Below are 15439 nucleotides of genomic sequence, written 5' to 3'. Positions count from 1 at the left end.
GTGTCGTGACCATGAGGGAGATAAGGATGAGTTCTTCTATGTATACATGTGTTTTTTCCTTCAGCTTTATGTTCGACTTCCTTTTGACAAGTTCACCATGGGTGTTCTTCGTCGGTTGAATGTTGCTCCTACATAACTACATCCCAATAGCTAGTTATGTAACATTCTCGTGCTATCTTTTGGTTTCCATGGACTGTGATTATATCCCTTAATGCTGATGAGAACTTCATAACGAGATGGGGGAGGAGGGGTTGGGTGGAGGGTGGAGACTACGACTGCAGATTCAACCAAGGTTGACCTATGAGGATGTTATAGGATGTGTGTGCGCCAATCACTAAATACCGGGTGGATATGGTCTTGGTTATATTTCCCTCTCCAAAGGTGGTACGTAGGTCAATGTATCCCTTCATGGATACTCTTCTTCCAGAAAAGTCGTATATTGGCTCGTAACCATTGCGTCTTTTAGAAATTGTAATTGTTTGTAGGTTTTTCAGCAAAGTATGTCTACTGAATTGCTTGGTCAATCATAACATTTTTTTACTACAAAATTTTTTATTTTCATTGTAATAACCACGATGGACGTCAATTGTTCTTACAGACCCAAAATATATCCTCTGAAGAATATAAATACTTCAAGTGTCCCAAGCTTCAAGGGTGCTTGTCCTTGGATTTCAAGGGTACTCATCCTTGTCAATATGGGTGGGTCGGGATGTGTTTGCAAAAGACATTTCGACTCCCAAGTTAGCCTAGTGCGTCAGATAACAATAAATGTTATCGAAAAAACATAATAATGCATTTTGTGAATCATGTTATTTATACTACTATTCATGTACCATACCTAGGTGGGCCTAATCCCAATATAATAAGGCTTCCATCAACAATATACTATGATGAATGGAATGTGAGATTGAATTGACAAGCCCATGAAACAACCATATTATTGTATCATTTCCAAGCCTCGTGGGTATCAGATACATAAGACTACACAAGACATCGACTCTGATACCACTTGTTAGGTTTATAAAGGAGTATCACTGGGGAGACACAACACCAATGAGACCTGAGCCCAATCACATAAGGCATTGACACCACTCTCAACCCAAAACCTTAAAGCAATGAGTTTATGGGCCTTAATCCTTATATGGTGCTCTACTTTCTCATTTCTGATCAATGTGAGATTTAGACTCACACTTGAATTCCTAACAATGAGATTGTGTACAATCTTACAAGAGATGTATTATATGCGAACAAAGCTACTCCTAAAATGGCCTATGCTAACAATACCATCTTAGAAGTCTTAGAAACCATGAAACACCAATTATGACGTACCAAAAATGATTATGAGATATGGAGAAAGAAACCGATGCATAAGGAAAGAGAAAGAATAAGAAAAGAAGATGAAAGGAAAAATTTAATTTCTTGAATGCATATGGACGCTGAGATACATAAACTAAGAAGGGTTTGCATGAGATAACACAAACTGCATGCAGACGCTGGCACTGAGCAACGGACGACGTATACGTTGGGCGATTAATAACTATCATTGCATGTAGATGCATGCAGACATTCGTGCTGACGGTGTCGAACGTATAACTGGGTGGTTTATTATCAACTTTTTGTGTTCAAAGCCTGTATGAATATCTGAATATTTATTTCCAAACTTCGACTTTTTTATTTATGGCCTTGACAAAAATGTTGGACAATACAAAAAATAATAATTATTTCCAAACATTTTCTTCTGTGTATAAGGTGCTAGTCAACTATCACAGCTGAAAGAAGGCCAAGATTCAAATTCCAAGGCTATTTAAGTTCATTATTGTGTTACATAATTTATTCACTTAAACTTCTACTTTCTGAATAGTTTATAGTTTATTGTCTTTGAGATAACTTTTCTCTTTAAATTTCTATTAGGAGAAAAGTGGACCTTACAAGAAAGTTGGAGTCCAATTTTGCACCTTCAAAACCTTTTTCCTAGCATATATTTTTTTTTTCAATTCGTCCTTTTCAGATTATATGTTATTTATTTATACAATTTAGAAACTAAAAATTATACAAAAGTCAAAAGTAATTTTTAAATTATAATTTTGAATATATTTTTTTTTCTTAAAAACACTTTTAGATTGTATAATACAAAAAAACTTATAAATTATAAAATTCAGAAGATAAATAATTTTTAAATTATACAATCCAAAAATTAGATTTAAGAAAAATAACTTTTAAATTTTACATTCAAAAATCATGTTTGACTTTTATAATAATTCGAAACCACCTCACTATTCAGAAGTTTCACAGGACCGAGAATAAATTACAAATTAAATATTTTACGAATTTTCAATTATTTTAATTTGTAGTAAAAACAAATTAATCGATGAAAGGAAAATATTTTAAGTAGTATTTGATAATACACAGTTTTTATGGATTTGATACGAGTTTGGGGTGGGGTGTGTGTAATTTTTAGAACCATACAATAGAGGATACCGCTTTGCAATGGTGTTGTTGTAAGTGGAAGTGGAGCGGTGTGGGTGAGCGAGCGCTGGTGTTGATCAGAAGAGAATAGTCTGAGTAAAATTGAGAGCAGATGTCATATTGTTGGCACAGTTTGGGTGTTGTGCCAATTTCACAATCCCAATCCCTGTTTGCTTTTTCACAAACACATGGTATCTTCGCGAGGCAGAGGGTTCCTTGTTCACTGCTTCAGGAAATGTCCGTGGTGGAACCATCCTCACAATACCAGTATCAACAACAGAACTACCATACAAGTATAAGTAGGAATCCCAGTGTCGGAGGGGATGATGATGGAGACGAAGAAGAGGGAATTTCGAAAATAGGAGTGCCAAGGCAGAAACACATCCCTGTTTCCAAGTCCCAGCTCGTGGATGCCATCCTCTCTATCATGTTTAACCAATCCCAAGATGATGCCCATCACTTTCGCCTTCTCACCTCGTAAGTCTCAGAACACATCACTTCTATGGCATCCTTGTCTTTGTATCTATCTGCTTCTGCATGCGTCTCACTTCATTCTCAACTGGAGAGCCAGCGGAGTGAAACATGTTCTGTGTTTCTTCACACTTTAATTGTCAACAGATGCTTAGACTCCATACTTCACGCTGAGCACAAAAGCATTTTAGAGGAGATGCGTTCCGATTATCAACTTGCCAATCCACTCCAAACACACAGTTCACTGACACAACTGGTGAATGTACCCAATGTGAATACCAAGGATTCAGACACGCTTATTGATGACAATGACAATATTGCAATTCAGGAAGACGCCAACCTCTATGACGACCAGCAGTCTGTGTTCCCTTACCCTGCTTTGGACCTCACCGCTCTTTTACGATCTCTCGACATTGCAGCTACCAAGAAAGATTATGATAGTGGCTCCAGGTTTGTCTCAACACACACGCCGTTATCATTATGCTCATTTGTACAGTTTAAAATTACAGAGTACAGGCATCATTAATGATGATGAAACCTCTTAGGAGGATCACAGGTTGGAAAGGATGAGTACTTGGCATCTCTCAAATGGCTTAATTTTCATTTTTCGAATCCTATTTTTTCCCCCTAAAATGTTCATTCTAATTTCTAACTACGTGCTTAGGTCCTTCCTTGGCAGACTAAATCAGAAATTTCATGAACAGAAGGACAAATACGAACTTGAGAAGAATAGAAGTATGTTTTAACATATTCTTTTTCTATAATAAATAAACTTAATGAGGTAATCTTAAAGGCCAGGCTAGGTATCTTTAAACAAAAGTAGATATCTATTTGAGAATTGTTCTTTACATCTTTTCATTTCCTTTCTCTGTAGCTTTGTTTGCATTTTGTTCAAAATGGTGATTGACGCACTATTCCAAATTTGCTGACAGGGTCACAATTGGTACTCGTTTTCAACATGCTTTCATGAAGCTTCTTTCAAATGCACAATTTGAAGAACTATCAGCTAGGGACCTGATGTTAACGTCTGCATTGAACACAGATTATCTCCTTACCTTGCCAATATATGTTGATTGGAAAAGAGCATATGAGTCTAATGCCATAATATTTAGGTAATTAACAAATTTCACATTGAATTTTGTATCAAATTTTAAAAAAATTAATTTTTAATATTTTATGTGCATATTTATCATTTTATAGCTTATAAAAGGGTTATATCAAGTATGGCTATATAATGCTAGGGATTTTTAAATGATAGTTTCAAAATAAATGCTTCAAACAATTAACTGAATTTCCTTCTGTATGATTGATTCCTGATGAGCTAAATAATAGATTTACCTTCCACTCTTCTCGTCTTCTTTAGAATCCCAAGTCAAGGGTTGATTGTTGCAATTTTTTTATTGTTTTTTCTCCAAGATCAAAGGGCCCTAGCATGAAGAGCTGTGTTAGAAATATAATATAAAACATTCATGTGTTTTCTACAAATACCTTAAGCTTTTGAGGTAGTTGACTTATGAAAAAATTATTATTATTATTATTATTTTGTGATTATTTTTGAGTGCATATTCCCTATTATCTGTTTCCAATTGGTCACTAAAGTTTATGGATGACAATGGGATGGAGCGGGTGTTGGTTTAACTATATTGTCCTTGTCCCCGAAGTAAAAAACTTATACTTATCTTTGCTTTTTATATTTGACTATATGAAAGGAAACATGTTATCAATAATACAATGCCAAAAAGACGAATGTTCTTCTCTACATCGATAAATAAGAACGAAGAAATTATAATTGCATAAATTTCAAAATTGAGTACCAAATGAACCAAGAGTGTTTTTGTAATTTAAAATGAGAATGTTTATGAGAACGGGGAGAGGGTGAATATATATGTACCCATCCCCATACATGATTTAAAAAATCTGAGTATTACCTAATACCTATGCTCAAACCCATGCTAGTCATTTTGGGTATTTCATGTCAACACTGAGACGAGTTTGGACAATACTTACAAATATAAGTTTATTTGTCATCTTTTGTAGAGCTTTTGGTTTGGGTAGCCTTGTAGATGGAAGGATTAATATCTCTTTTGGTGGAAGTGAACTTAAGTAATGCAAAATATATAAATTAACATATTTCTTGTGTTATTTAATAAAATTGTTTTATACTTTTTTATTGCAGGCGTGGTTATGCAACTGAGAAGCAGAAGGGCTTGTTAATTGTTGAAAAACTTGATTACTTACAGTCTAAGATTCTGCGAGGAACCTTCTTTGTTATATCAAAACCACTAACAAAACTTGGCTCCTGGATCAGTGAGGTTAAATTTCTGTGGTAGTTCCTTCATTTACCTCTTTTCTATTTGTGTGCAGAGATACAACAGTTTTCATTCTCCATGTATGCATGCAACAGTTTTCATTTTCAGGATAGAATAGAAGTTCTTGCATTTTCTAAGGTTCACTGTTTCCTTTTATGTTTATGAGAGCTATAAATAATTTTCTCTAAACTTTTTATGAGCAAAATATAAAATATTTTGACATGGTTCATCTGTGAAATGGGTTCAATCAATTTAATTCTTGAGACCGATCTATCTATAAAGCATGCCTTGTGGCTGCTTAAGTAATGTCTCTGGTTAAGTATGGTCATGTTTAGGGTTATGAATGAGATGATGACTATATCTATCTGGTCAACATTATCTTCAAAATTTGCACCTGAAGTTTAGGTATAAGAATATAACATTTTTCTTCCTCTCTGCAGCTTTACGAAAATGGCAGTCCCCATGAAATACAAAACTGGACAGAAAGATTAAGGCTTTGGCTAAAGGAATTGTCAGTATTTCAGAAATCACTACTTTATAATGACCCTGCTTCAGATGAGCATATAGGTATAAATCAAGAACCAAATGCAGAACTTCCTATTTGGCTGGCAGCTCAGAGGGCAGTAGCTCGATATGAAGGGATATTGTCACCAGTTGGTCCTCGTGGAAGGCTCCTGAGGAGAATGCTTTCTAAGATAGGACTTATCCCCCCTTTGCCAGAAACTCCTTTTGAAGTTCACAATGACAATAATACTCCTGAACCTCACCTTAGGTTTGCTCCACAAATCATCATTTTATTACAATCAGTTGCTAGTTCCTAGGTTTGCTCCACAAGTAATCTTTTTTATTACAATCTGCTAGTTGCTCCACTTATCATAAAAAAATAGATTGATATGAACTCCATAGGTGACTTTTCTAGGACTAGATACTTGCTCAAAATTAGATTAAGGAACTCTCAAATCTCAACAAGTCTTACATGAATAGAATAAGGTGCCACGAAGGAAAGACCTTTGATAAACCAGATATTCTTGTGAGAAACCAATTAACTAACTAGTAACAACTTTAAAATAATTGAATTCATTGAACTCTTGACTTTGGAGTACATAGGCTTTCCCGATATATTGGCAAAGTAGCGTTATGCTTAATCTAACTTAAATCCGGGCTATAAATACTATGGATATAGAATCCCTTGATTTATGATGCAGTTTATATTTACTTGTTCAGTCTTAATTACATAAATAAGCTGACAATTTATTTTAAATTTATTGTGTAGGATCATTGATCCTGAATTGTAGGGATAGACTGTATCCATCATAAATTAGGATATTCAGTTATTATCAAGTCTTTGTATTCTATTTAAGAGCAATTTCTTCTCTATGAATAATATTGCAAACAATTTATATCCAAGATTTGTGCCATAATTATAAGATAGAGAAAGGAAAAAAAAATATTTTGTCAACGTCTTTGACGGGCAGGTTCCTAATTAATGCAGTGAGCATGTCAAAGATATGGAGACATTATAACAAAAGTTAAAAGGAAACTAAACAACTGAAATAAATAGCTGAAACTTGTCTCCATTAAATATGGAAAAGCATATTCATACTTGACTGCTATGTAATTGCCTTAATAGGGCACCATCTTGCTTGAACCTAAGTTGGTTGAATCAGGCGCCACCAAGGGTTCCTTTTACTTCTTTAAAGAGCAGTCTTTATGATCGGACCATGTAAAAATTGAAGGATTTAATTACTTCTCTTTCCATGTGCATATGCTACCCATTCTCATCAACTTGGAACTGATATTATTGATAGCAGTGATGATGGCATAGCAAAATCTAAACAATAAGGGCACAGTGCTGGATAGAAATAATATTTCACATTCAAAATAAATAAACAAATAATAAAAGTACTATTTATATTACTTTTTCATATTATAAATACTTTTGTTTTTTTAGAAGAGTGTTTCTCATTCATCTTTTATATAAAGAATCTCTTTAACGAATTGAAAAACCTCCTACATATTCTAGTTTAATATATTTTGTGTAGAAATTGGCGGTGCCAAGTTTCTGCCTGTTCCATTTCACGGACATAGTTGGTTCTTTGTAGAAGGTTTGGTGCTTTATACCTTGCAGTTAAGTTTAAGTTCAAACAGTATCCTAACATAAATTGATGTGATGTCATCATCATCATCATCATCATAACTCCTTCATAGTAAAAACTTATCACACCATAATACTACAAACTTGGGCAGGTCCAACTGAGCTACCTGCTTTTTGACCTTGTTTATACGCTAACTCACTTTGTAGTGGGTAGTTTATTTTAAATGTCTGTCTTAGTTCAACAATTCAGGAATAATTGTTCTAAATCAATGTTCAGTTTGCTAGTTTAATTTAGGATAAACTAAATTGAAGCATCATTGTTTGATATGACCAATCAAAAGATGTCTCCTTCCAGGCCTACTTTTTTATCAAGGATATCACTTAATGATATATGGAGACCTGCAACAAGGAAATACTGTGGAAATGATCCTTGGAAAACGTTGAAAACTTCCATTTCCATACTTTTCTCACAGTCAGTCCTGCAGGTATTCCCCGTTACCTACAATTTTTTGTAGTGCTGCACGAATATGTATTTAGGAGAGCCATTCTTACTTGACCTATGTGTATCATTTGAGGACATGCCTTATATTTGTGACCTTCATGTCTTCAAGATTTCATTCCTTCTGCATCATTTTTCTAAAAGGATTGGAGATAGATTACACATCTATTATTAGTTATAAATATAGCAGTATCATGATTTTCCTGATGGTTGACATTATTTTTCACCTTTTTAGTCTGGTATTGAGTTTATGTTCCTAGCTGTAAGAGTTAATAAAGTTCTTTGGGCATTGATTTTTTATCTGTTGATTATACTAGAAAAATTGATCCAAATCTTACATGTTCTGAAAATAGGAGCCAGCATTTGAAGAATTAATTCTACTATATACCAAGGAAGTTGGAGAAACAAATGGTAACAATAAAGCTGACGTTTCGTCATTGCAGTTAAAGATCTATGAAAGAATTCCTATTCCAGATTTAGCGGTAATGATTTTGCCCCTACAGGGATTGACAGGTCCCAAATGAGAAGACCCTTCTTAATGTTGTTCCTGTTGTAACCTTCTATTTCTATGTGTAATACTTCAAAAGATTTTGAATTTATTTGCAGGTAATATTCCCTGACAAAAAGCTATCATTCCGTATCATAGACACAGTAAGAAATCTGCTAACATTCTTGCTCTTCATTTCAGAATTAGTTTTAAACTCATTTGAAGTTACATGTTGTGTGTTAAGTATTTTATATTCTTATTTTGTATATGTTGAATTGTGATGTAATTTGAGCTTCCTCTCTTTATTAATAATTTCTGCTAATGCAAACTATTAGAGATCCCACATCAACTAGGGATAAAGCTAAATTATAATATATAAGTAGTGACAAACCTCACCTTACTGAGCTGGTTTTTTGAAGTTGAGTTAACCTTAAATTCCACTGCCTTAATTTGGTATAGAGTCATTTAGAGTTTATTCTAGTGGAGATTTTGACCTATTGAGCCACCCACTATTAGGCCCCTTTCGATTCTCACACTCGATGTCCTCGGTTTGAAAGGTGTATTGAAGATCATACGTTGACTGAAAAGATAAGGCCATGAGTCATGTTCATCTCGAGCATGAGACTAAATATTTTTTAGTGGTTCAATAGAGGCCTAATAGCAGGTGACATGGTAGGCCAACAAACCTTGCTAAGATAGACCTTGGTATCAACTTGAAATATGTAAGAAAATGAAGAATTATTTTATTGATATCAATCACATAAATTATATTCTCATGATCTCTATTCTTCATAATCAAAACCTCTAAAAAGGAAATAAAAATATGCTGAAATAAATTAGCAAGATTCTAAATATATTTTCCCTAATTCCTATGGAGATATTGAAAATATTTTTTACCCCAATAATTTGCTATGTCCAACACAAATGTTTTTTAAATCAGTCTCGCCTAATTTGACCAATTTGTGTCTAGGTAATCCAGTTATAAACAACCAAACCTTTTTAATCAGAAATGATATATGTGTTTGGCGCAACTTTCATGGTGTTAGTATTCAAACTTCCTTAATGTATCTTTGGTTGAGACTAGTGCACCGGATAAATAAAGCTTCCATTCTTCCTGACATGAATTTAATAATAATGGGAAGATTGTAAAGGTGTATGTTGGATATAGTTTAAATGGTTGAGTTCAAGGGATTATGATAATCCCAAAAATAAAGAGTAATTAGTGTCTATTTGTAAAGTAAAGGACCTTGGACACTTGAAACATTGTTTAGGAATGAAAATAGCAAGGAGTTAGAAAGGTATTTTCATTTCTCAAAGGAAATATATCCTTGATCTTCTAAAGGAGATTGGGAAGTTGGGGTGAAAGATTGCTGGAATGCCTCTGGACAGAAATTGGAAAATAAACTTAAATGAAGAAGATTCTCCTTTGAAGAAGGAATCCTACCAGTTCTTGATAGGAAAATTGATTTACATCTCTCAGTAGACTAGACATTCCTCATAGAGCAAGTGCAGTGAGTCAGTTTTCGCATTCTTTGAATCTGTAAACTAGATTCTTTGCTGCCTAAAGGGGACTCCTAGGAACAGTCCACTATTCCAAAAGAAAGATTGTTGGATGATTGAATGTTTTGCTAATGTAGATTAGGCAGGTTTTAATAGAAGATGGAAAGCCAACTACAGGGTAGTGCAAAAAAGTGTGGGGAAATGTGACATGAAGAAGTAAGGAGATAGTCGTTGCTACAATACAAGACCTATTTATTCCACTTGAACTCCATATAGTTGTACAGTGATAGTAAACAAACTATTAGCATAGTTCATAATCATATTCATCATGATAGGATGAAACATGTGAGGATGGACCACAACTTCATAAAGTCAGAAATTGAATGTGGAACTTTCAGCCTACACTATGTGCCAACCAAGTCACAAGAGGCTAATATGTTAACAAAGTCATTACTTCAGTCAGAATTTAATTCAATTAACGATTGGCATCTATTCACTAGCTTGAGGATGAGTGTTGAATTTAGTTCAAATGGTTCTGAAATCAAGGGATCATGATAATTTAGAAAATAATGGGTGACTAGTTGTGTATTTGTTGTAATTATTAGGAGAATAATGTTCCCCTTTACAGGATTTTATTTGTAGCTAATGTTTAGAAATTTATTTGTTTTTATCTCCTTATAAGCTTGATAGTAGCCCATCTGATATAATAATGTACCTTGGTTTCATGGTGAAGATAGACACATAAATTATCTCTAAACCTTTTATTTACAGTATCTTTCTATTAATTTGTTTACCCATGTAACTGTTAAATGTAAACTTACAGGTGCGCTTGGATGTTGCCACAATTTTGGGACTTTCGGCATACTTCATAAACTACAAATTTGAGAATGTCTTATCTTCCCCGTATGTACATTTCAGTTTCATGCTCTCATAAGATAATGTTCCTAAACATTTAAGGTTATTTTTAATTATAGTTCTAAGTTCTCCATAGTTAAGCTTAACTATCTCTCATGCTACAGATGCTTTGCTTTTTTTCCTTGACAAAGTGGGAGCGTCTCACATAGTCTTGTGTGTGTGTATTTTCCCTTTTAGCAGTTGTTCAGAAAAATATTATCAAACAAACGGTTAGGAATTCAAGGTGAACTAAAAGTCCCACATAGGATGAGGATGAGTAAGATGAACAATATATAACTAGAAAAACTCACAAAACTATTGTCTTTAAGGTGAGTAAGATCCAACCATTCAATTACGATTTCATATCATTATTTTGTTAGAATTAAATATTAATAATAATAATAAGGTGATTAAATGATTCTTATTTTAGTATATTTTGAAAAGTGTGTGTGCGCACGTCCGTATATATATGCATGTGTAATATATATATATATATATATATATGAAAGGGACAAATAATGTTATATTAATATAAAATTTTGTATATATGTGATCTATGTGATAAAAGCTTTCAATCGAACGGTAAGTTCTAAATAAAACATAATCCATTCAAAAGATATTGAATGGTACTACATTTGGTAAAAGTTGTGTAGTTTGATCTCTCCCCCTATATAATGAATTCTTTATGATATAGAAACAACTCATTTCTACGTTCCACCAGTAACTTTCCAGCTTAGAAGTTACACCATTTGAAAACTGTTGGTAATCAATATTTATTTACTTTGATTTTTTTCAGATCAGCAATTTTACTTGATGTTGTTGCCATAAGTGCTCTAATAATATATGGGAGTCGTGTGGTCCTTGGTTACAAACAGACATGGGATCGGTATCAGGTAATTGACGTTCTCCTGTGCTATCAGAGATTATGGTAGAACATTGTGAAAGCACAAATCTTTCTATATCATTTTGTGGAAAGGAAAATATCTGAATTGTCATGAATGTTATATTGCAGCTGTTAGTTAACAAGACACTCAATGAAAAAACATTGGCAAGTGGCTTTGGCTCAGTGCATTTTCTTCTAGACGCCTCTGAACAGCAGCAAGTGAGAAACTTCCTTTGTTGTGCTTTTTGTGCACCCTGTGGGTTACATTGAAAAGATGAATACTACTGATTTATTATTTGATGAAGTGGTGCTCAATGTTTTTGGTTTTAATAAAGTTATTTGAAGGTTTTGAACGATTTTCTATGACAAATTTAAGGTATAATCTCTTTGTAAACTATTGAATCATGTGAATGTTCTTGCATCAACTAATCATAATGTAAATTTCTTGCATCAACTGGCCTGGAGAACATCTTAGAATCATTTAATGGTAAATTTGAAAATATGAAAATCAGATCACGAAGAACTTGGTAGAATTAATTCAATTTTTTTGTAAATAAGCAATTATGAATGTATTTTGTGGTTTATGTTGTGAAATCGAACTCCTGAACAGTAGCTCCAGTGATACTAAGTGGACAGGGTTATGCACGGTATCTATATTGTAAAATGGGGGACTGCTCTTCCAGAATAGGGTTTCTTCTTTACAACCTCGTTGTTACGTATTCTGATCTTCATTGATGTCAATCTACCTAAACTTTACATGTACACTTTTGCAGTACAAGGAAGCTGTTTTGGCTTATGCCATCCTGCTCAATGCAGAGAAGGGGCAGGTTTGTCAATTATTCCTCCTAATTGAGTTACTCTGCCTTCAGTTGTCTGCAAATCCATTTTATGATATAGCATTCCAAGTGAAACATAAATCATGTGTAACATTCTTGGCTCCAGGTTATTTCTCAGCAAACTGTTGGAGAAAAATGTGAGAGATTCTTGTATGAAGTGTTTAAAGTAAAGGTGAGGTGATGTATATATAGATATAATTTTTTTTTGGGGGGGGGGGGGGGGGGGGGCGGTGTCTGCTCTCTATATTATAGTTTGTTAGTGCTGCTGATCATAATCATTGCATAATTGGCAGGTTGAAATGCCAATTGACAAGGCACTTAATACATTATTAAGGTTGGGCCTAGCAACTGAAACTTGTATTGATGGAAAGCGGGGGTTGTTGGCTATACCTTGTCCTAAGGCTTATGAGGCACTTAAAGAACGATGGAATATTTTGCTCTGTTAGAACGTGGACGTCCCATAGAGCACTGGAAACGACCTTCACAGTTTACCAACAAAGGCATTGTATATAGTAACTTAGTAAGTGCATAATCCCTCTTTTTATCCGGTAATAATTCTCTGTATATAAATGAGTCTAGGCACACATATTCATGCTGCACTGTATTAAAAACAGTTCTTTATTTGTTAATATAGTTGTTAATACATTATATATGCTGCTCCTACTACTAGTGCCAATTTTTCATTGTATGTTTTTTCTTATAAGTACCAAATTCATAATGATAATTTGAATATAGAGGAGTTATTTCAAATACTTTAAACCGAAGTGTTGTATTTTTTTGGGTTAAATATGTTTTTAGTCCCTTAACTTTAAGTAAACTTTGAAATTAGTCCATTTTGAAATTTTGGACTAATTTAGTCCTTCATCTTTCGAAATACGTAGATTTAATCATTTTATTCAAATTTTGTTAGGCTTATTTGATGTTTGGTACGCATTTCAGAATTGTATGTAAGTTATTTATACTATTTGACATATTTCACTTTAATGTAAAGTCAAATACTATTATAAAACGTTCTTGAAATGTCAAATACTTAACGATAAATCAACAACAAAACAAAGTAAAGATACAAATAATTAAGATATGATCACATATTAAATAAAACTAAAATGTGTGTTACACTATACTACTTATAATAATAATACCGATATAATAATATCCCATGATAGTAATGATAATAATAATAATACAACAATTACATATATGTAAATTTATATACATCTTGTCTTCTTTTTGTTTTTAGAATTTTATCTTCTTAATTATTATTTTTTCAATTTAAATATTTTTTCATAATAAAATATTATTTTCAATTTTATTATTTTATTATTTTGTAACTACTTATTTGAATTCAAATAATACTCAAATGTATAGATAAATGAACAATAAAATAAATAAAAATTGAAAATAATTGAGACATATTTACGTAATAAACAAAAGTAAAATGTGTGTCTAAATATAACAATAATAATAATAATTATTATTATTATTATTATAATATCACTATAATAATATCCCGCAGTGATAAAAATACTAATAACAACAATAATAATATTATTATTATTAATATAATAATATCTCAGAATGATAATAATAATAATAATAACGATAACAATAATAATACTACTATAATATAATAATCATTATTATTATAAATGCAATATAATTATCATAATAAAAAAACATTTTTCAGTTCTATTAATTTATTGATTTTACTAACTACTTTTTAAGTTCAAAGATTTAAAGATAAATCAATAATAAAATAAATAAAAATATAAGTAAATGATATATGATCCTGTATTAAATGAAAATAAGATGTTTTTGTCTCACCATACTGCTAATAATAACAATATGAATACCGCAATAATAATAATAATAATAATAATAATAATAATAATAATAATAATACAACTATATATATATATGTGTAAAGAAATACAAATTTTAATATCTTATTTTGTTTTTAAAATTTTATCCTCTTATTAAATTTTAAATTTATATAATTTCTTCGTTAAAAAAATATTTTAAATTTTATTAATTTTTTAACTATTTATTGAATTTAAATAATACTCCGTAGATTAATAAATAAACAACCAATAAATAAAGAATTGAGATAAGATTGGTAGTAAATAAAATTAAAATGTGTGTAATTACAATAATAATACCATTATAAAAATGATATTCGATTTTGATAAAACTAATAATAATAATACAAATAATAATTATTACATAGTAATATAATAATAATAATAATAATATTATTATTATTATTATTATGTTTATAGAAATATAATAATTATTATTATTATAAATACAGTATGATTATCATAATAAAAATAATTTTTTAGTTCTATTAATTTACTAATTAATAATAATAATAATTACAATAAAAAAATAACATTAATAATAATAAAAATATTAATTATAATAATGTTAATAATAATAATAATTACGTTGTAGTAAAAATAATAATAATATTATTATTAATAATAATTTTCATAATAATAATAAAACATTATTAATAATAAATTTAATACTTGTAATAATAATTAAAATATTACATGAGTGGCATGTTCGTAAATAATATAAGTGGCATTTTCGTGAATAAGGAAAGACACTAGAGGTAGTAATCTAATACTATATACAATTGGGAACTAACAAAAGGTAAGTTTTTCAATTGAATAATATATCTTAGCTACTTCTCATTTCAAATTTTTATCTACAAAAGGAAAAAACGCTGATGTGTCAAGCTCTCAGCATTTTGAAGGTAGAAAAAAAATTGAAAAACAAATGGAAAAACGAAAGTTTTTATTCAAACTTCATTCTCTCTCTTCCTCAGTCTTTTCACCTTCCGCATTCTCAATTCTTTCTCTCTCTTTCTCATTTTCTCTGCTTCCGCCTTCTCACTTCTTTCTCTCTCTTTCTCATTCTCTCTGTTTCCGCCTTCTCACTTCTTTCTCTCTCTTTCTCTGTCTCTGTTGCTCCGCGTTCATCATGGTTTCTCT

At 31.7% G+C, this 15439-nt stretch overlaps 1 protein-coding gene across 2 annotated transcripts; it reads left to right on the top strand.

Moving 5' to 3' along the window:
- Positions 1-2423: 2423 nt before the first annotated feature.
- LOC114185935 (DUF3754 family protein, putative (DUF3754)) lies at positions 2424-13103 on the top strand. 2 transcript variants are annotated; one of them, XM_028073902.2, is made up of 14 exons: positions 2426-2943; positions 3085-3387; positions 3870-4049; positions 5114-5249; positions 5687-6018; positions 7697-7826; positions 8194-8322; positions 8447-8491; positions 10651-10730; positions 11518-11614; positions 11734-11823; positions 12378-12431; positions 12547-12612; positions 12734-13103. In XM_028073902.2, the coding sequence occupies exons 1-14, from the start codon at positions 2579-2581 to the stop codon at positions 12884-12886; spliced, it is 2160 nt and encodes a 719-aa protein (XP_027929703.1). In that variant the 5' UTR covers positions 2426-2578; the 3' UTR covers positions 12887-13103. The 2 variants fall into 2 exon arrangements, 1 of the variants encoding a protein (XP_027929703.1); XR_014995364.1 differs by lacking the exons at positions 11734-11823; positions 12378-12431; positions 12547-12612; positions 12734-13103 and adding an exon at positions 10923-11050 and having other exon boundaries at positions 2424-2943.
- Positions 13104-15439: the final 2336 nt, after the last annotated feature.

The sequence above is a fragment of the Vigna unguiculata genome, chromosome 5, assembly GCF_037176805.1.
Source record: "Vigna unguiculata cultivar grain cowpea cultivar isolate G323 ecotype 2 chromosome 5, ASM3717680v1, whole genome shotgun sequence".
Lineage (NCBI taxonomy): Eukaryota > Viridiplantae > Streptophyta > Magnoliopsida > Fabales > Fabaceae > Vigna > Vigna unguiculata.
This window is presented reverse-complemented; position numbering and strand designations above follow the sequence as displayed.

Excerpts from the sequence above, each read along its gene's own strand:
- LOC114185935 (XM_028073902.2), top strand. The coding sequence starts at position 2,579 with ATGTCATATTGTTGGCACAGTTTGGGTGTTGTGCCAATTTCACAATCC. Across the intron at positions 6,019-7,696 it reads ACTCCTGAACCTCACCTTAG|GCCTACTTTTTTATCAAGGA; the intron begins GTTTGCTCCACA and ends GTCTCCTTCCAG. Across the intron at positions 11,615-11,733 it reads AGACATGGGATCGGTATCAG|CTGTTAGTTAACAAGACACT; the intron begins GTAATTGACGTT and ends GTTATATTGCAG.